Source organism: Stylophora pistillata, chromosome 14 (genome assembly GCF_964205215.1).
Source record: "Stylophora pistillata chromosome 14, jaStyPist1.2, whole genome shotgun sequence".
Classification (NCBI taxonomy): domain Eukaryota; kingdom Metazoa; phylum Cnidaria; class Anthozoa; order Scleractinia; family Pocilloporidae; genus Stylophora; species Stylophora pistillata.
The window spans coordinates 3556282-3576531 of record NC_142532.1 but is presented as its reverse complement, the minus strand read 5'-3'; the positions used below and the strand labels follow the sequence as shown (position 1 = coordinate 3576531).

General features: G+C 37.5%; 2 protein-coding genes and 1 long non-coding RNA gene across 3 annotated transcripts in view; 2 read left to right on the top strand and 1 right to left on the bottom strand.

The window, feature by feature from the left end:
• Positions 1–20250, top strand: part of LOC111330215 (N-terminal Xaa-Pro-Lys N-methyltransferase 1-B) — a 191480-nt gene that overhangs the window by 115630 nt on the left and 55600 nt on the right. The gene's annotated exons all lie outside the window — the stretch shown is intronic.
• Positions 123–9996, top strand: LOC148716129 (uncharacterized). Its single transcript, XR_015995306.1, has 3 exons — positions 123–1026; positions 2230–2301; positions 7658–9996. It is a non-coding gene; the product is annotated as an uncharacterized LOC148716129 (long non-coding RNA).
• LOC111330208 (uncharacterized) overlaps positions 16165–20250 on the bottom strand; it is a 44034-nt gene continuing 39948 nt past the window's right edge. The window contains exons 34-37 of the mRNA XM_088744696.1: positions 19183–19346; positions 17510–17584; positions 16825–16848; positions 16165–16724 (exon numbers count right to left, since the gene is read on the bottom strand). Of these exons, the coding sequence (XP_088600822.1) occupies positions 16707–16724; positions 16825–16848; positions 17510–17584; positions 19183–19346 (281 nt within the window). The 3' untranslated portion in view covers positions 16165–16706. The remainder of the gene's footprint in view (positions 16725–16824; positions 16849–17509; positions 17585–19182; positions 19347–20250) is intronic.

The following is a 20250-nucleotide window of genomic DNA, read 5'->3' as shown; positions in this document are numbered from 1 at the left end:
TATCTCTTTTTTATACTTGTATATATATTTAACTCCTTGTTTTTTTTTTTTTGTTTGGATTATCTGTGTAATTGAATTTGAGTAAATAAAATAAATAAATGAATAAGTAAATAAAAATTTTCTTTCAAAGATGAAACTCCCTCGATCCCCATATTTCAAAGTCTCACCTTGAATATGAAATATAATTCTCCTTTACAACATTGAAATTTCTAAGGAGTAATAAACAAAACCTTTCTCCCAGTTTTTTTTCCTCTTTAGCCTTCTAAACAGGAAAGTGTCGTAGAGACGAGTTGAGATAATAATGGGGGAAATAACCTTTTTTACGAGTTTTATGAGACAACTGCGGAGCTCCCCGATCAGTTTTTTCAATATCATTGTGCCTCAATGCGATTGGAAAATTGCAAGATAGTGTATTCTGCTTTGTCTTTAACTTGTTTCGTCGACAATGTTGTAGATTGAAGGGAGGTAAAACTCCCCCAATCCAAAATTCAAAGGAAATAAAAAGTGGATCGAGATAAAGGAGATTAAAGAAAAACTGATAATAAATGATAGAAAAAATTTTCCTTAAACAAAATGTTTTGTTTGCTCTGGTTCGTTCGAGTTCGACAAAGTATTTCTACAGATACAACAAAATTTTCACCCTGGGCTTAACTGAAACCAGACCACAGCCCTCATCATACTTCGTTTTAAAACTGAACGAAACTGACCAAAGAGCTTGTTGATGATTTTCATGCCGCCATTTTAAGTGGGGAAACTCATTTGAATTTTAAGTAACGTTCAAAATTATTATTCATATCAGTCGACCAGTCTTGCACGTGGAAAGAGCTTACAAACTACAAGAACTTTCAGCGTCGTTTACCACTAGTCCGCGAGGCCTCAAAACGCTTCACTTAGACGACATTTCCCCGGATATTGTTTATTCTGCCAAGGCAGGCCTGTGTTTCTCCGAAGTTGCTGAATTGAGGGATGCCCGTGGGCTCCGCGTCGAGGGTTGATGAATGGCACGTCGTCACTAATTTTCTCAAGGTAAATGAGCCACTTTTACATACATTTCTCACAGAAATTAAATATTTGTGTTTTTTGCTGTTGCCCTTGAAAATTAGACAAGTCAAATTAAATGCAACGAACAGATTCGAAGGTGAGTCAAATGGTGGCCGCCATGACAGAACCACATGACATTTAAAACGACAGCGACAAATTCGTGCTTCACTGACCGCTTATAGCTTATTTCCTTATCCTATTCTATACTGTAAAAATTTGGCAAGATTTCCATATAACCCCATACCTCATTATGCATTCAATTCTTGGATAAAGGAAAGCAGAGGCAAAACAACAGATTTCCTTTGGGCCTACGGCTTTGTTTTTGATTTTGATTGGTATGGGGTTATATGGAAGTCTTTCCAAAAATTCTTTTATTTGTTGATGGTAAGACGCTGGTTTCAAAGAAGTACCTTGTCACTGTTTCTAATGTAATAACCATCCTTCTGTCTCGCGAAATTACCACAGCAACAGTTTGGTTAGTCGGTTCAGACTCGTCGAATACTCAAAATGGACTCGGTGTTCCCGTTTTTTGTTCACAAAACCAAATTTCCTGTTGTATTTTTCAATTAAGGATATTGAATTTGCTTTTATTAAGAAAATGTAGCGACTCTAATTCAAAAATTGATTTTGTCACTTCCAACAATAAAGCACCTACATAAACGAGGTTAAGGGGCGCGGCTACGATTTTTAAAGGAAGAGTCACAGTATGTCACATCCAGGGTACCTATCAGACTGTGATACGACATTAGCGCTCAGAAAGAAAACGTAGTGACTTTATAATTCAAGAATTGATCTGACACTTCAAACAATAAAGCACCTACGTAAACGAGGTTCAGGGGTGCCGTTACGATTTTTAAAGGAGGAGTCACAGTACGTCACATCCGGGGTACCTACCCGATTGTGATGCGACATTAACGCTCAATATGACTGAAAGTGACATTCTCTAAAATAAGCAGTGAGTGACACGTGTCGCGTAGATTCTCCTGATTGGCGCTTGAATTATAAGGCTTGCATGTTGTTGTCTTTCAAAAGACCCATCACCTCAAAAAGAGGGGAAAGGGCATTCAAGCGCCCCAAGATAACCCCGAGCCACGCCCCTGTTTGTGGCATGTATTCAACGATCCCCCGAGTTGCATCTCTGTTGTTTTCATGTATTAACACTGCATTTCTCTTTTATTTTCTATTCAGGACAGCGTCAGGCAGAGAATGTATCGAGATCAAGAAATTCAAAAGAGAAAAAGAAGGATAGCTTCTCAATGGGTTAGTTTTTTTTTTTAACAACGCATCAATTGATTATGTACGTTTGAAAATCTGGTTTACACGGAACATTTGAATCTGGCTTTAACAAATGTCTGCGATTGAGATCAAGTCAGAGTCGACAACGAAGTAAAAGACCCAAACAAACAAAATTTACTTTGGAACAAAATGACGCCAATTTCTGTAGCACTGCTGTAGGTTGATAGTAAACCACTGTAGTCATTTTGTTACGCAGTACGTCAATCTAAGTTACCATATATAGCAAAGGTTTAGCCTATCAAGTACTCATTCGATTTCAAATTCAAGTGCTAATAACCAGCGTCAGGTTATGATTTATTTTTTCATTTCTTTTTGAGAAAAACAATTTTGTGGAAAAGTGTAAACATTTTACATATCTTTAACTAGGAGATATCCTCTTCGTCTAGACTACTAACTCATCACCATACCTCGCATTCACATTATTACTCCAAGCCGTGATCTGATGGTGTGGTCACGTGCCAAAATAATTGTAGTTGATGATCGAAAGAGTAATTAGCTAATAGAGAAATTTCCGAGCTTAACAAAACCAGAGATTTGGAAGAGAACTTTGAAAACGTACTGTCCTAGCTACTTAGGCTATAACAAATGTTCCGATAAGATTTTTTTGTGATCGATGGTCTGTTACTTCAGTTTCATTTCATTTAATACAAAAAGTGTTTAGTTTAGAATCAACGTAATCCTCAAGACTTGAAAGCAACCAGTTTAAAGAATACCCCCAAAATAGATTTTCAAATAACTATAATATCTTAATTCTGGTTGTGTGATGGTTTTGTCTTGGAACCTATTTGCTGAATATTGTAGCTTTGAAGGCTTACACCAACTTTTGAGAGATTTCTCGAAAAATCAAAAGATCATTTTTCAAGATAATGAATTTTTTTATTCAGTCTAAGAATTTTTTTTAATCTTGAAGAGAGAACAAGAAAGATAATAAGCTTCTATTTGCTAAACATTGTTCCTTTTACAGCTAAGACCAACTTTTTAGGAGAATTCTCGAAAATTTATCTGTTTTTCTAAAAACGTCCTTGAATTTTATTTAAATCCCAGCAGAATAGGCTCCTGATCCCAGATAGATTTTTTGATATTGAATAAAAAACAAAGAACGTACTTAGCCTCTGGGAATGAATACAAAGTTAAATCATTTGCCACTGTATGGTCACTTTTATTCTATTTCTGTGAACAATTTGGCTTGAGAATTTTTTTGAATCTCGGATGAATAGGTCATTTTCGAATTACCTTTGGCCTCTTTTCAAAACGACGCCCGGTGCGTAATATACATAGCTATTCGAAAGGAAAATGAGTTTAAATTGCACGTGAATGAAAACTTGTAATCACAAGGACCCGCTTTCAAAAAGAGGCCAAAGGTAATTGGACTAAATGGGCTATAAATTCCGTACTTTTTATCCACTTGGTCGGACAAAACACCAAAAAGGTAACCTAACAAAGATATCCTTCGGAACGGCTCTAAACACAATGACGATTACTTGCGAACAAGATTATCGACAAAGAGTGTCACCTGGTTGCATAAACCGTACGACAACAATGACAATAATGAAAAGTTATTACATAACTGTCTTTGATCGTGTTTTTTTCGTTACAAGTTCCTGAACACCTTCCACGCATTCTTTGCAGTCAAACTCTTTTCAACGCTTACTTTCGATTTCATCAAACTGTACGGGGAGAAGAATGACGAAAAAAGCAGTGACGTTTGAGGAAACTTTATTGATATTTAATTAAAACGTTGAAACATTGTTGAAAAATAATAAGGCTTTTTGGTAGAACTTTTTCACCAAAGCACAGAAGCTGTAAATTGTATCCTGTTACATCGTGTTCCCAAACTACGAAAGCCGAGAAGGGACTTCGAATTCAGACTTCATACTTTACACTTCGCTCCCTGGGCACCAGTCCTTCGATATTTCAGTCCTTATGACGATGTAAGTAAATTTGTTATTCATTGCTCTGTGTTTTCACCTCTCTTTGAATCACCGAAAAAGTTACTTAGCCCGCACATCGTACCGTCCTGTCCGAAGATTGATGATCAATTCAAGGGCTGTTTTAAAGCAAACAGAGCATCCTTCGTTCAGCCAAACAGATTTCAAGAAAACCTTTGCTACCCTGTGAAAAAAATCCGTTATTAAACCCAGCTTTGTAACCTAGCTATTTAAGATAAATACCGCTGTTTTACGGGCTCTGAATGCTTCGCAAAATCGTTCAAAATGTAAAGATATGAAAATTGACTGCTATGAAAATTAACTTACCCCTCGTTTACGGTTTATCTTGCAAATAACCCGCTCCACTTCATAATATTGTCCCTGTCCTGAATATGTCTTGTTTTCTTTTCTCAATAAAAAAGTCAACGGTGCTTAAATTATTTACCTCGCGATAAAATGGCAATTTTAGCAGCTTTTGTGCAACCACATTTGTTGTTTAAATTCCGCGAATTTGAGCCCACGATCAAGTCTGCTGACTGTCCTCGATTTCTAGCCATGTAGTACGTTTACCGTGGTATTTACTTCAACGCCAAATTAATGTATTTTGGCGTTATATAAAGAAACAAAATGTGTGATCTGTTTGTTGCCTATCAGAAAACTATCTTGTTTAAATTTCATTGAGTCACTACAAGACGAATGTTTTGTTAATTTTTCAATATTTCAATGTTAATGTTATGCTTTTGAAAATTCTTGAAATTGAGGAGATGAATGTTGACTTGCGCTACCTTGACCTTTCTAGCTTATATTTGTATTTCAACTGATTAGCTTTCTCTTTGACCTGTTAAAAACTCCCTTGTGTGACTGGCTCAGTTAAAACCTTTAACATGATTTTACTACTATTATTTATTATTTATTTTTATTTGCTCATTTATTTATTTATTTCATTGTTGCGTGTGTGTGTGCGTGCGTGTGTATGTGTGTGTGTGAGCCTATACAGTGTCTGTTTAGGTAGCCCGCCTAGAATAGCTTTGCTAACTGCGGGCTACAAAAGCCTTTATTTCTTTCATTTTAAAAAAAAAATAAAGTCAATGTTGTTGTTGTTAATGTTTCTGTCGATTTCTGTTAAAGGACACAACTTGGGCCGATAGGCTTAATTGATTAGGGAGGAGTGTTAGGAAAGTCTAGGTGTTATTCCATCGACGCACACGAGTTAATTGAAATGGTGTCAAGATCAGTCAAGATGTTGACTGATCTGGTTTTAGAATACCGCCGTGTTGAACTTCCCCTTCTCCTCGCGCGTTTTACCTGTCTTGAAGAAGGTATAGTCGAACAACATGTTTTGACGAGTGTGGAATCTCTGCAATTGTAAGCTTAAACTATGAATACTCAAGCAAAGTAAGAGAATCAAGATAGGGTGTAAAACAGCCTTATTGAGTGATCCTCATTTTGCAATCTTAACCAGCCTTACAAAGGTCAAAATAAGTAAAAATCAAAATAGCTCACATTTCATGTTCTGCTTAAGTATTGTATTATCTACAAACTAGCTTGTGATGAAAGCCATAAATCTCGTGACAAAACTAAGACATGATTGAAAACTGAGAAAAAAGACTCAGAATCACAGAGGATGAACTTTTGTTGATTTGTGTTGTGTTTCAGCCACTTGGGAGTAGAGACAGGATGGTTGCCATTTACATGATTATATTAGAGGTTCTAGTCAGAAAACAAACTAGGCGATTGTCATTTCATAAGTTTCATAGATTTTAAGACCTCCTTGGCAGTTAACAATTTTGATGCTATCGTTGATATTTATAGTCACAATATCCATAGACTAACTGACCATTCAACATTTGCATCAGCGTCAGTAACACTAACAACGTTATGTTCTGCTACAGTGGCAAGCTTTCATTAATTCTAGTTACGACAAGTTATTCTTAACATTATCCTAACGAAAAAGCACTTGAAATAACTTGGTTACGGGGCATGAAGATGCCACATACAGATAACTTGATATTAATACTACAACTGTTGTTTTATCTTTACTTGTTCTGATCTGCTTTTCCCACACGAGTCAACTCAAGACGAGGTTCGAAAGCTGATAAAATGCGGTGAAAGAAAATTACAACAGTCAGATTAAGTGATTCAGTTTAAGGAATTGGATAATCTCGGAGTACAATTTAAGCCTCGTCTTCATTTAAGGGAGGAGAATAATCTGGTTTGATCAATCTCACAAACTCTTCTATATCCTCGTTATGGTCGACACGACTCTCAGCATACATGTCTTTACACAGATTTACATCCTCCATGTTGACATTTACCAAGTAGTTGTGTTCCATAGATTTCGGGTGTAAAAACATGACGTATTTGGGTTTTCCACCCTCCACTTCCAGTCGTTGTTGTCGCTGAATGTTATGTGTATTCCAGAACTCTGCCACAAGATTCCTGGGGAAGGATAGGCGAGAAAAAAAAAAGCTGAGACATTCGTGACGAGCAGGTGTGTCGGACAGGTAAAACGCTCTGCACTAGACGTAGCGTGTGTAGAAGGAAGATAAGATAGGGCAACCTGTTTCAGAACATAGTAAACGTTATCATAAAGCACCACTCACTCACGTCTTAAATAGAATGATTAAAACAAATAAGAATCAGGGAAACTTCACTCACCGAAACATGACGACGCACATTGACGGGTTCCAAAATTTTTTTTTCACCTTTGGAAGACTGAGGACAGAATTTTGAAGTCTGAAGTATGATTTCGTGAACTGTGAAGGCTTAATCTTTAACTCTCCAGTCACATGTTAAGTCTGAAGTCTGAAGTCCCTTCTCGGCTTTTGTACCAAACACCTGAGAATTCTGTTTTGTTTATTCGAAAAAAGTCGATGATTGAAAAATGGTCACAAGGAATAAATTCGTCGAAGTAACAGATCGCTTGAGTTTATTTTCGATGCTGCTTAGAATATTTGAGTTTTCCCGCGAAAACGTTTCAGCTGAGATAATTTAACGGACACATTTAACCCAGTAAAGCTTTTTTCAGGGAACAACAGATTCTAGCAGTTCGATGCACAGGGAATTGAAGATAGTTATTCAAACATTATTGCATGCAGCTGCTTATAAATGCAAATTCTAACTTGTCAGCTCGACCTTGGACACAGTAAGTTCACTTCGACTGCAACGAATTTTGTGAATAAGAGAACCTTCATCATTCATGATCGTATTGAAATTATCGGTAAATCCAGGTTTTGTTCAAGTTCCTCATTCGTCAATATCAGTTAGGATTTTAATATTGATTGAAACTCGTCAAACATTATGAAGACTGTGTTTATGCAAGAAAACCGCACACGAACAATCATAATCCATTTTATTTTTTGATTTACCGTTTATTTTTCATCTCTTTGCAGTTAAAATGGTGGATACCTGTGATGCGTCAAAAAAGAATTCAATGAGAAAGACCACGTGATCCAGAAGGGAGGAGGAGACTGGGTCGACCAAAAACAACATGGAGGAGAATAATTGAAGGCGAAAGACGAATAGCTGGGTGGCAATCATGGACGCCTGTTAGAACTTTAGCAACAAACGGAAGTGGATGGAAAGAGAATGTCAAAGCCTTATGTGTCTTATGGCACAAAGAGATATAGCACAGTTCGCGCTAAGAATACGGCGATTTAGAGCCAAGACCCGAGTATTCAAAGCTGGAATGAAGGAACGATATTAAGTGATTTTGGTGCATTCTACCGAAAAAAAAAAATCATGCTTAAGGCTGTTTAACAAGTTTAAATTTCCCGCCAAATGTGGGCACTCGCGCGACAATTTTCATCATTCATTCTGCAAGTAACATCTGTTCAAAGGTGGTGAATTTTCCCGCCAAAAAAACTAAGAAAAATACGGTGCTCAAAATACGCATGCGCCGTAGTTTTTTAAAAAATTCATATGTTTTCACTTGTCTTGTTATATCTCTTATAAGTCAATATAGTTTTACCTTGTTGTGCAATCTTCCAAGTTTATTCAATAAACCACACGTTTCTTTTATTTTTTTTCAATTTTCTCTAATCATAAGTTAATTAGATAAATAATTATCAATTAAAAGGTTTCCAGACAAAGTTTTCGTTTATATACTAAGACTTTTGGCGGGAAAATTTGGATGAATTTGCACAGCGTTTCCCCTGGCAACTTTCCCCGCCAAAATTATTTGATCATCATCCCGCTTGCTAAGATTGAAAATTTTGATTTTTCTTTAAGATGTAAAATTTTTCATCGACTGTGCCTATCTCTTTCAAAATTAATTTTCGGAAACAGTTTTTTGCACGGGACGATGTTCAAGAATTTTTACTAAAACGTATCATGGCAAGTTATAGCTACGTCAATCAGAATTTCCCGCCGAAATTTTACATTTAAACTCTCTTCATATCCAATCTGTTTTTCAGGCTATAACTTGCCATGAAGCCTTCTCAGGATAAAGACCATTATCGTTGTCAGATTTCGAATGTAACACAAGAGAGAAGATTGAAAAACATCAGAGACAAATATTCCAGATATCGAGTTGTCAATCATAATAACGAATGGTTTTACATGGGTTTTAGCTAAACAAGATCTCACTTTCAATGCGGTCTCACGTAAATCACACAAAATTTTTTTTTAAAACAAATCTTTTCGAGGCTGACAAAATTTTTTGGAGAGCAATTTGACGAATAACAAAAGAAATAAGTTTTTCATTTCAGCCGCTAGAAGTAAGGAATTCCACCGTACGGTTTCCAATTATCCATCTATTTTAAAATGTCCTTACTTTTCGTGAAGAAAAAATAGAATATTTAGGAAGTTGGACAGAATTCAAAACCTGAGTTGTTTCAATTAGCCTTTCCGCAGGAGGTGAGAGTCGATCGGTCTTTATTCAATGAAATGTGAAAAACTTCAGTTTGTAGAAAAAACTCAGTAACTTGAAATCGTCTTTTTGTGACACCAAAAAAAATATTTTCTCTGTATTCCTATGTTACATCGAATGAAAGCCCAAAAGATCTTCATTCTACGTTAAGAGTAAATAAATTACACTACATTTTAAAATCAAATGCCTGGTACACTTGTTGGGTCAATTCTAATTTACAATTTTTCGCGCAGAAGCGTTAGATAAACCACCAAAGATAATCAGTGCAATATTATGATGTAGGCGTACCTCATTTTATTCAAAGTTTTTATCACCAAATTGTTGAAGTGGGCTCGCAAGTTTTTTAAAATTAGCGCGTCTTTCTCAAATTCGAAAACACTGACGAGATTAGTCGAAATTTATAGGCCTAGTTCGTTCCAATTAATAGGTGACAACTTTAAACTGAAAAAGCAACAACTAAAGAATTTTGTGAAACGATCTAAATTTCATGCGAATGTTGTGTAAAAATAGTAAAAGCAAAACGCTTATGAAAAGCATCTCGTTAATTTTCTTGGAAAGCTAGTCTCCTAATGCTGGTATCCTTTGTCTGATGCCGCAGACACGTGGTGTTGTGCACCGGAGTTCGCCAGTATAACCGCAGTGTTGAACTTTAGACAAGTAGCAGCATCAAACTCTTTATTCATTTAAGCTGGCAGTCTTTGTACAGCACAGACGGTAAAAACTATAGAACGGATACATGAAGGTTCGATATAAGGAAAACCGAAAGACTACAAAAGTAGAAATGATAAAAATGAGGAATATTACAAGCGTAACTTACATCGGATCTTGACTCCGGGGTAGAGAACTCCTAAACTCCGTTCGGCTCCGAAATGCTTTCGCTAGTGACTCCTCGCAACTGAACTACTTGCTAATAGAAGGCGAATTTAGTTCTTACACTTTGACGTAGGGGAAATAGAAATGAACAGTGCTTTAGCTTCGAGCGAATATTCGCTAGTCACGGAATAGAAATCAAACAAAGCGCGCTAACAAGTCATTGAAAGTTTCTTAGTGTCTTTGTGCTAACAACGGAAGAGTTACATAAGTACAAAAAGATTACAGTTCGTATCCGTAAACGTGACATCCGAACAAACGTCCATCTTTACGTAAGCCAAATTATTTTGAATAAAACGCCAAAATGTTTCGTAATTTTTTTTATAATTGATGAGAAAAACTGCTCCTTAACCACGAACTGCGCCTGACAATGATCTTGACCATAATCTCAAATTATTGCTAGATTTACATCGGTATATTTGAATCATCAGTGGCCAAACTTGATAATATTGGGAATTTTAATTTCTTTCGCCAAATAGTGTTGTTTGTTGTAGAACGACACCTAACCAAGCTAATGGATCGGATGAAATCGACTTTTTTCTAATTGGTAAAGAATTTACAACCAAACGAATGTAACTTTTAGCAATGTGGTCACCTGGTCCTAAATGAGTAAGTAACAGTCGAGAAACGAAGAATCAGTGTTCAAATTGTTGCGTTCATAACTGCTATAACGTTTCCACGAACTTGGATCTGTCTTTCCATAAATTCCCATGATTCTAAGCGTCAGACGTTAAGTATCCATGCTATGATACTTAATTAGTGGCACGAAATTGTGTTTTAAACCCGAAGGCGCGCTATAAAAGGAGCCTTAGGTCCCACTGGACCATTTGTCAATCAACCGTCGTGTGATGTAGAACTCTTAGAGTCAAGTCAGCTTAAACTACAGCTACTCCAAGGCAGTGAACATCGGGCGCGTTCCTCAAAATTGTTTTGTGTCTTCATCCCAATACAAGAATTTTTTAGATTTGTATTTCCTTTTTCCAAAGGAAACTGTCTTTATTTGTGGCGGTAAATTTGAGACCGAAATAGGTGGTTCGCACGTTACCTCATGCCACCATGCTGGTGGAAGTTAACAATAGATATCTCATTCGCTCCTTTTGTTCGTCTACCAGCATTTAAATTTAACCCGCACACTTCAACTGTGAGTGATAAATGAGCCTAGCTCTCCCCAGGGAAGACTTCCTTATATAGCGCGCCTTCGTGTTTAAATCTGCACGAGTAAATATCTAGTTTCTTGACCCAAAGATCATTTTTGGTTACAACCCGCTCAATTTTGGCCAAGACATTTACATTACCAATGAACGCGAATGAGAGTACATTTTCAATTTTCCATATAGCTTCAATTTAACCCAGCGTCACTAAATCGCCACAACTTTCTATTGGAGTGGTAATACATTCGCGTCCATTTTTGCGATCTTTCAAGACCGTCTGTTCACAACTTTGTTTTTCGTACTTGAGGTTTTTTTACATTTTCAATAAAAAACTTCATTTTGATTGGTCACTTACACACCACTTTGTTGCCGATTTCTTTTTTAGTGTTTTGAGAGCTGATTTAGTGATCTGTCAAAGTGAAAATTTTAGCAAGAAAAGAAGGGATTTCGTCCAGATGTCCACAACACAAGCTTAAGCATTAATTTATAATCATTGTTTTCCCATTTCAAACCACGTGACCACATCGCTAAGACCGTCTATGTACACGATCGAAGGATCGTAATTTACGCTTTCTCCGGCGGAGTCGATCGTAAATGGTTTATGTAACGGTTCAGTGAAACTTGATCGGTTTTTCATTTTAACAACTCGTGACCAGGCATCATAGTTTTAAAGATATAACTTCTAAATCAGTAAGAGAACATTGCGCAAACGTTTCAGAAAAAAAAAAAAAAAAAAAGGAAAAAAACAAATAAACGAATGAACAAAAATTATATACAATTTAACCGGTGGAAAATAACTTGAATGCTCTTGAAACGTTGAAGTCAGTGTTCTCTTGCACGTTTAAACCCATTAGTTGATGAGACAAAACGAGAAATACAAGTTTTAAGATGGCACTGTTGTTATTTTGTTTTTATTTTTTCAAAAAAAAAAGAGAAGGAATGAAAAATTCATTCAATTCATGTAGATGATGAAATATCAATAGAATCTTTTTGGTTTCATTGGTAACAAAGATTTTTCCAAAGGTTTTTAAGCATTTTTTCCCGTAACCAATTTTAATCGTAAAGTCACAGTAAGAGTTCATCAAAACTGGACTGGTCAGTTTTCTGTGATGTAATTTCCTGCAAGACTCAGAGTCCGTCGTGTAAGTTTTGTAACGACCTTCTTAAGAATCTTTGGTTTATTGATGTCGTAGAGATATCGTTTGTGTAGGTTTCATACTTTTTTGTTTTTTTACATCCATTTAAAGGGTCTGTCCTTAGTTAGTGTGCTAGCTCTCCAAAGCCAGTGATTGAGTTTTTCCATTCAACAGAGTGGTTTGTCGGTCAATTGTATGTATGTTCTTGAAAACCTTTTTTTTAGATTAATTCTCCTATTTCCTGCTTCGAATTTAGGGATTTCATATTTGGTCTTCTTCTGAGGTTTTATAGTTGCAGTGCCATTAAAACACGTATCACCTTTTTGCGACATCAAGTAGGATGTTACTGAGATACCAACTGTTAAGCAAACAAAATATGAGCGATCGATACGAAAAAACAAAAATTCACTTTTTAGTTTCAGCTTTTTTTTGTCAATTTCAGAACAATAATGTTCACTACTGCATTTGGCCGAGGCGATGTTAGAAGTTAAAAGATATGAACTGCTGTTAGAATTATGATGATCAACCGTTTTGATTGGTCAATATCTACTTGCATTCGTTAAACGTTTCGTGCTCCTCTTGTTTTTGGGTTCGCAATGTAATCTACACTATTCGGTTTTCTTAGATAAATCTCCAAAAAATAGACTTGAACGAGCTTCTATTAACGATGGCTCCAAAGTAGAGCTACCAGTTGATTTATTCAAATAAAACTCACGACCGCTCAAGGTTTGTTAAACAATCCGTACCATTTACAAATTAACATGAATGGTGACTCAGTCAATATTCACTCACCAATTAATTATTTCCATTTCGGAGCATGTCGTGAACGACAGCAGGAAACTGGTGCGAGGACAACTTTTAAATTTTCTTACAGGATTGTTGTAAATAGAGAGCCACCATTTTTGCTACTGTTACTCAATAATTTAAAACATCTTATCTTTGTGTTATCCTCTTGATGTTCAGTGTCTCCCATGTCTTCTTCTTGATTATATCCCTTTATCCTTCCATCCTTGTGTAGATATATATTTCTCTGCCTGGAACAAATTTTAGAATTGATTAGGGACAGCTTCCTACTTTAAATCTACTTGAAGGTCAGATAACACTGCATACGAACATATGCAATCTAGAGAAATTTAAAGGAAAAAGCTATATCATTTCCTTATTCTACAAAAATTCAGAAGGAAGAGGGTTCGGAAAACGAGTCTTCAAAAATACACGTAGCTGTGCTTAACTACAAATTGACGTCTCCAATCAATTGGAAATTTATCATGTGTTATTTTAGCGGCCAACTTCGAAGTGATTTTTAATTTCACCGACATTTTATAACTATGCGTTCTGCGTCTGCAGAGCTGCTGCCCTTACACAATCGAGCTTCGGGTTAAAAAGTCGTTCAACCAAACAACTGACACGTGTTGACGCGTTCAACTAAGGTTTTACGGTTTGTTCTGCTCTATAAAGGAGTTTGAAGTAATATTTTACCACGAAAAGGTACTCACTTTCTCATGGAGAAACATGGACAACTTTCCGTTGCTCCTCTTTACAATTTATACGTATTTTCCCTTGCAATTTTGCAAATGTTATAGTCAGCAAAGGAACTATTCGACTTCACTTGTCGGCGGATAGCGTAGTCTGCTGAAAATTCTACAATTTTAGATGAATATGGACAAACAACTCCAACCAATAATCGGCTGATACGTCACAGATTTAGCGCGGAATTGAAATTTTCTGCACGCACAGTTAGATATTCACGAAGCACGAGGAAAGAAAATAAGTGATAAATTTGCATGCGAAAAGGGGAAAAAAATCAAAAGAAAATACATCGTGGACATCATTCTGTGAAAGGAAAGCAATCTTAGCTAGTAGACATTGTGACTAGACTGTGACTCCGTTTGTTTTTGTAATCATTTGAATGAAATATAAAAGCTGAAGAGAGTCGTAAAGCCTTAATTATTTTCAACAATATTTTAAATGAATGAATTAAATGCAAAATGAAAAAGACCCATTTTCTTTCAAAGTGGTGATAACTATGAGGAACGCAAAATTGATTACGAAGCAATGGTATTTTCCCTGAAAAGGGAAAATGTTACCAAATTAACGGGAAAGAAAGAAAGCTCGAAAGAGTGTTATTTAAGGAGCTTGGTCGCGACATAACCGCTTTGGTCAGCAGTGGGTACTTATTGTCTGAGTTGATGGGCCGGACGCGAAAATATTTAGCCTGAGACCATGACCGAGGGCCAAATATGTTCATTTTGTCATATGACCACTAAGTGTTGAAATTTCCGCATAAATAGAACGCGATAGACGGACACACGCAGCCACACAGGTACAAAAAAAATTCTTCCATTAAAACTTTTCCTTTATTTTTTTCAAGCCAGAACAAGAAACTCCCAATTCCTCGAAAAGTGCGCCTTTTTTTTATTTCTGTGTTCCTTTAAGTTTTTGTGACAAAGCGACGTGAGGGCAGCAGGGCCGTACGGCTTTTTCCGGACCGGCTTACGTCAGCCCGTCCGGCCCTGCACACGTTAGCTTCCACTAAAGTTTTCTATGGGATTGCGCGCGCGGAGCCGGACGGGTCATATAATAAGGATCATTAATGATGTTTTAGACCAATAATGTACTGCACATGGGAATACAATGATCCCACGAATACCCAACTTGGCTCCGACGGCCGGAAAAGCGATGCTAGACTTTTTTCAACTTAATTTCAGCTCCCTTTCTCAAGAGCTTTTTTCTCGTATGATGTGTCTCATGTTTGCGTCGATACTCTTTGTCACAATTGTTTCGTCACGCCTTAGCATTCACGTTTTCATAAGTTGTCACCATGCTTCACCTAACTTTTTCCCATAATTTCTTTCAATTTCTTTTCCTTCTGCAAACTCACGAAAGTTCCATGTCTCCTGAATGTGTTAAAGCGACTGCTCCCTCGTCATTTCTCCCTAGTATTGTGTAACGTCAGTTTCACCAGTTAGCTCTGTTACCATATGACTTGCAATCTGCTACTAAAATGTAAATAAATAAAGTGTGATAGTTTCTAAAGAAACCGTTTGGGGCTGCGTCGGTGGGGGTAACGAAATAATTTCAATATATAAACAGTTGAAATGGTAAATTGGCCACCGTTAAGATTACAAAAGCTGACGTTTCGAGCGTTAGCCCTTCGTCGGAGCGAATAGAGGAATTGTGGGTTGTGTGTGCTTTTAAAGGCAGAAAATGGAGCTACGTGATTGGTGGGAACATAGCAACTAGAAAAACAAGAATAAATCAGTGGAATGAAAAGCGTTCGTTGATCCCTGTGGGATTTAGACTGCCGGTTTGAAAGATGAGCTTTTGTTCAAGAGGTTTACGGCTCTCCGTGCTACCTAAGTGTAAGGAAAGACCGCAGATTGCCGTATGTTGCTTAGAATGATTAGGTAAATTAATATGTCTAGCGACTGGTTTCACGTAGCTCCATTTTTTGCCTTTAAAAGCACACACATCCCACAATTCCTCTATTCGCTCCGACGAAGGGCTAACGCTCGAAACGTCAGCTTTTATAATCTTAATGGTGGCCAATTTACCATTTCAACTTTGTTTATATACTAAAATGTAAGAGTGGAATTATGACACTGACTGCCCATTAAGACAAAGAACAACACAACCTCTGGAAAATTGTGATCAGCATGTAATTTCTCCGTACAGCATCACTACTTCATCAAACATTTAAGAAATGAGAATAGAGGAAATGATCACCGCATACTACTACTGCAAGAGACTGAAGGGTTGGATGAGGTCTCTAGAAGATGCCTCTCCTTTTGTGGCATTTAATCTGGTAACCTCCATGATTTACCGACCCCTTTGACGCAAACGTTGAATGAAATAAGTACCACAAAATCACATCTTTTTGAAAGCCTTTTATTACTTTTTCAATACAGAAGGGGCGACATAAAGCTTCAATTCACAGCCGATTAAGGACCTTGTAACGCATGCGCTGAAACTACAGTGACCTAATGCCCCTTCGTACACTTAATGGTGAAAGTCAAATTTGATGCAAAGATAACTAGCAAGCCCTGCGACAAAACGTTCATTCTGCGTTTTAATCAAAATAATTAAATTATTGGGACTTTGAAGCGCAAATACTTTAAGTGTCCATTTGTGTGTTAGCTCCAAAAAAAAAATATTTCCACACAACTAGGGCAAAAGGTACTGTTTTAAACGAAGTCCTGGCTCTAACTCAACAAGCATAGAGTCCTCAAAGTAGAACTTTCATTGGGTAGCCTAGAACCAGTAGTAACCGCTTTCAACATTGAGCTTTTTGGAATTGGGTGAAAGGAACAATATAACTCATGACAGAATATCTTCAAAACTTCTGGGCGAGCTGAAAGTCACTCAAAGCATTTAGCGGCCAGACGACCCTTGAAATTCCATTACTCATCCAAAATCACTTAGGGCCTTTCACCTGAAAAAAATGAAGTTAAATTGTAAGGAGAAATTAGGTCCTACTCCCTCTTAGGAATCAAAGGGTATAATTAATAAGGAGATTACAGAAATATATTTACCTCGTCAACATCTGTAACAGAATCCTAAAAAAAAAAAACCAACAAAAAAAGCATGATGCTGAGATTGAATAATTACACTCCAGCTTTCTACTAGGTTTCCCTAGTAGTTGGCAACCGAACATCTGTACTCCTGGGCCCAGTTGTTGAAGGCCGATTAGCGCTAAACCAGGGTTATATTTGAATCTCGGTTCCTGTATTTCTCTGATCAAAAGCCGTCTTGGGATAATTTGCCCAGTTCTTTTTAGAGCATTCAATCATCGAATTGAAAACAAATGGAATCAAACTGAATTTTCTATTAAAGCTTTCAGATCTGAAATAAAATTTCACACTAACCCTGGGTTAACTTAACCCAGCTTCGAGCAACCTGGCCCTGGTTAGAGAAAGGCACCTTAAGAAGTGACGTGCCTTAACCAAGAGGAAAACCATTCGATCTGGAAGAAAATAATGCTACTTGAAACTTTTCTCTTCTTTTCTCTCTTTACTTTTTTTTTCATTCGTCAGTCAGTAAAATAATCAGCAGCAAATGTTAATGATACTTTGGCTTCTGCACACGTTTTCAAATGCAAACTTTTTTGAGGATTCCACACGTTTCGAATCTGGCTCTTCATCTGAGTGGAAGGTAGCTTGCGGTTTTTTTCCCCTTCATCAATTTATGAGTTCCTTGTTTATTACATTTTTTATTTACCCTCTCAAACTCCTGAGTGTTGGCTACTTCTTCATCACTTGACGAGTCGGATTCGTCATCCAAATCAACTTCATCCTAATAAGAAAAACATCAGAGTTAAAGCAATTCCGCTTTGAAGCCCTGCACTTTTTTTTACCAACATGGTAAGCTGGACTAGTGTGTGGAATCTGGTGACTAGTAGTCTAGACCGCAATGTTATTAACCTGCGGTGTGCGTTCGGCACATGCGCAGAGACAGGTAAAAAAACATGTGCTCGAGTGCATGAGAGAACCGCCATGTCGAAAGTTGTACTCGCTATGTACTGGTTGTGTTGTTTCACTAAGAGTGGCCGCCCCGTTTTATTCTGTCACTGTTAGAAGTTTCTGATTAAGTATTCGTTGATTAAAGTCGATTCAGTCAGTCTTGTGGTTTACATAGTGTAATATACTGTTAGGGTTCATCAAGTATGTCCGATATACGTTTAAAACAATCCTACTCAACCAAGTCCACTTCTTTTTTTTTTCCTGGTAAAACCACGACAATTTTGTCACGATAATCGTCAATGCTAAAGCTGCGGATATGGTCTAACTGCAAGGGTAGCCAGAGAGATCGCGGACCGCAGGTAAGAAAAAAGAAAGAATTGTACCCAACCGAAGAAAATGTTGGAAAATAAATGAATAAAAGAGGAGAGAAGTAACAAAACTTTTCGATATATGCGCCCAAAGCGTAATGGTTGGTCACAATGGGGGGGAGAGGATGGCACAGTGGTGACAGTGCTCGCCTCTCTCCGCTGTGGCACGAGTTCGAATCCCGGACCTGTCATCATATATGGGTTGAGTTTGTACTTCGGGTTCTCATCCTTGTTCCAAGGATTGTTCTCCGGGTCCTCCATTTTCCCTCCCTTCACAAAAACCAACATTCTAAATTCCAATTCGATCTAATGAACTGTGGACAAGACGAGCCACCCGTGGAATTTCTACAGCTAAATTCCCATTCCCATTCCCATTCCCATTCCATTATCATTCCATCTCCATTCTCATCCACTATTTTCAATGTTTTTAATCAGTACCTGTTGTTATCAGTTTTAGTATTTAAGCCCCTTATACTCACACTATTCTTGACTTGATAATAGAGAGATTTAGCACCGCGGTTACGTGAAACGGCAAACGTCAGCTTGTCCTTTCACGTTTCGCGTGAAAGAGTGTGAACCCTACTGCGTTAGCTTCGCGTGAGCTCACGTCATGGTGTATTTAGAGGCGCCCTTGTACGACTGACAAGAAATAGTTTTGGTGCATTTTTCCAGCAATTAACTTCTACCCCGTGAGAGAAAAAGTGAAGAAAATTCATACGTACACGGCAAACGCGAAGCAGGTTACTTTCACGTAGAAATGGCAAACGTGTATAAAAACGGTGAACGCGAACGCGGTGCTTAGTCTCTCTACTGGCGTTATGCGAAGGTCGAAACGTCGTCGACTAGCCTTTTCAAAATGTATTTATTTGGCTTTAAACATATTTCGCAATTTTTTATTGTGTAATGTTTTTCTAAATCGCTCCTTCTCCATTCCTGTTCCAGAAACCTTAAACGGACAGCTAATCAAAGGATGATTAAAAAAAACAAATTGAAGGCACTCGTCGGCAAATTCAATGTGATGAGTACCTCATGAGAGTCAAGAACACAAAATGTAACCTTTTACCTGCGTGGCTGATGCTATTTGACGAACTTCACCGGGAGATAATCGCTCCGAATATTTGATCAATGTACGCTTATATATCTCATGGAAAGCTGGACCCACTTCTATTCCTTCTTCAACAATCATATTGTACACTGCCTTGATAGCGTCCAAGTCACGGTGGAAGTCTGAAAAGATAGGCACGCAACGGGTATTTGGTAAACCCGCAGAGCGGGGACTTGTATAAAAATACCTCTTCTTGAAGTGATTCCTCAGAGAAAAAGTTATTGAATAAATTTTATAACTTTTCTTAAGTGTTCCCTACCAATGTCTGTTTCGGAAAATAGAATAAAAAAAGATAGGTCACCGGGCCCGTTCAAGAGCTAAGGACCATCGCAACATTTTACCTGGTCCATTGATTGAAAAACAATACTGTGTTCTCGAAATGCGCACGCACTTATTCGCGCTTAGTCGCCTGGGGCCCGTTTCTCGAAGGTCCCGGTAACTTAACGGACCCGCCAGCTGTTATGTTTTCTTTAAAGATTGGGATTTCAAAAGTTTTGAAAATGACGCAATAAAACTATCAGCTTAAGGAAACAAAAAGGACTTGTTTTGGGTGCCAGAACCTGCTTCCCCATCCTTTAAATTTTGATTTTAAAACATGGCTTTGGGCCCGCTAAGTTACCGGGACTTTCGAGAAACTGGCCCCTGACTACGTGAATTTTATGCGCAGTACAGGATGCGCAATGCAATACTGAGGAAACACCTTAACTGAGTTCGATCAAGAAATTACGGACCACGTTTATTCCCTATTATCTCATAGGGAATAACTCATACAAGAAGTGCAAGAAATTTTTAGCGGTAGTTAATCACGAGGGATTTTGGCATTTCAAATGCATTTGAATTTGGACTGTACGGCAGAGTGCAGCCCACACAATTAACCAACCACAACGCCCGTAGTTCCGGAGAGCGAATTTCACAACCTGTCTTTTTTGTTACCCGGAGTGATGTTAAACATCAAATATAACGGCCACGAATTTCAGAGTGGAGAACCATTGAGCCTGGCAACTACTTCCCTACTTCAGAGGCATG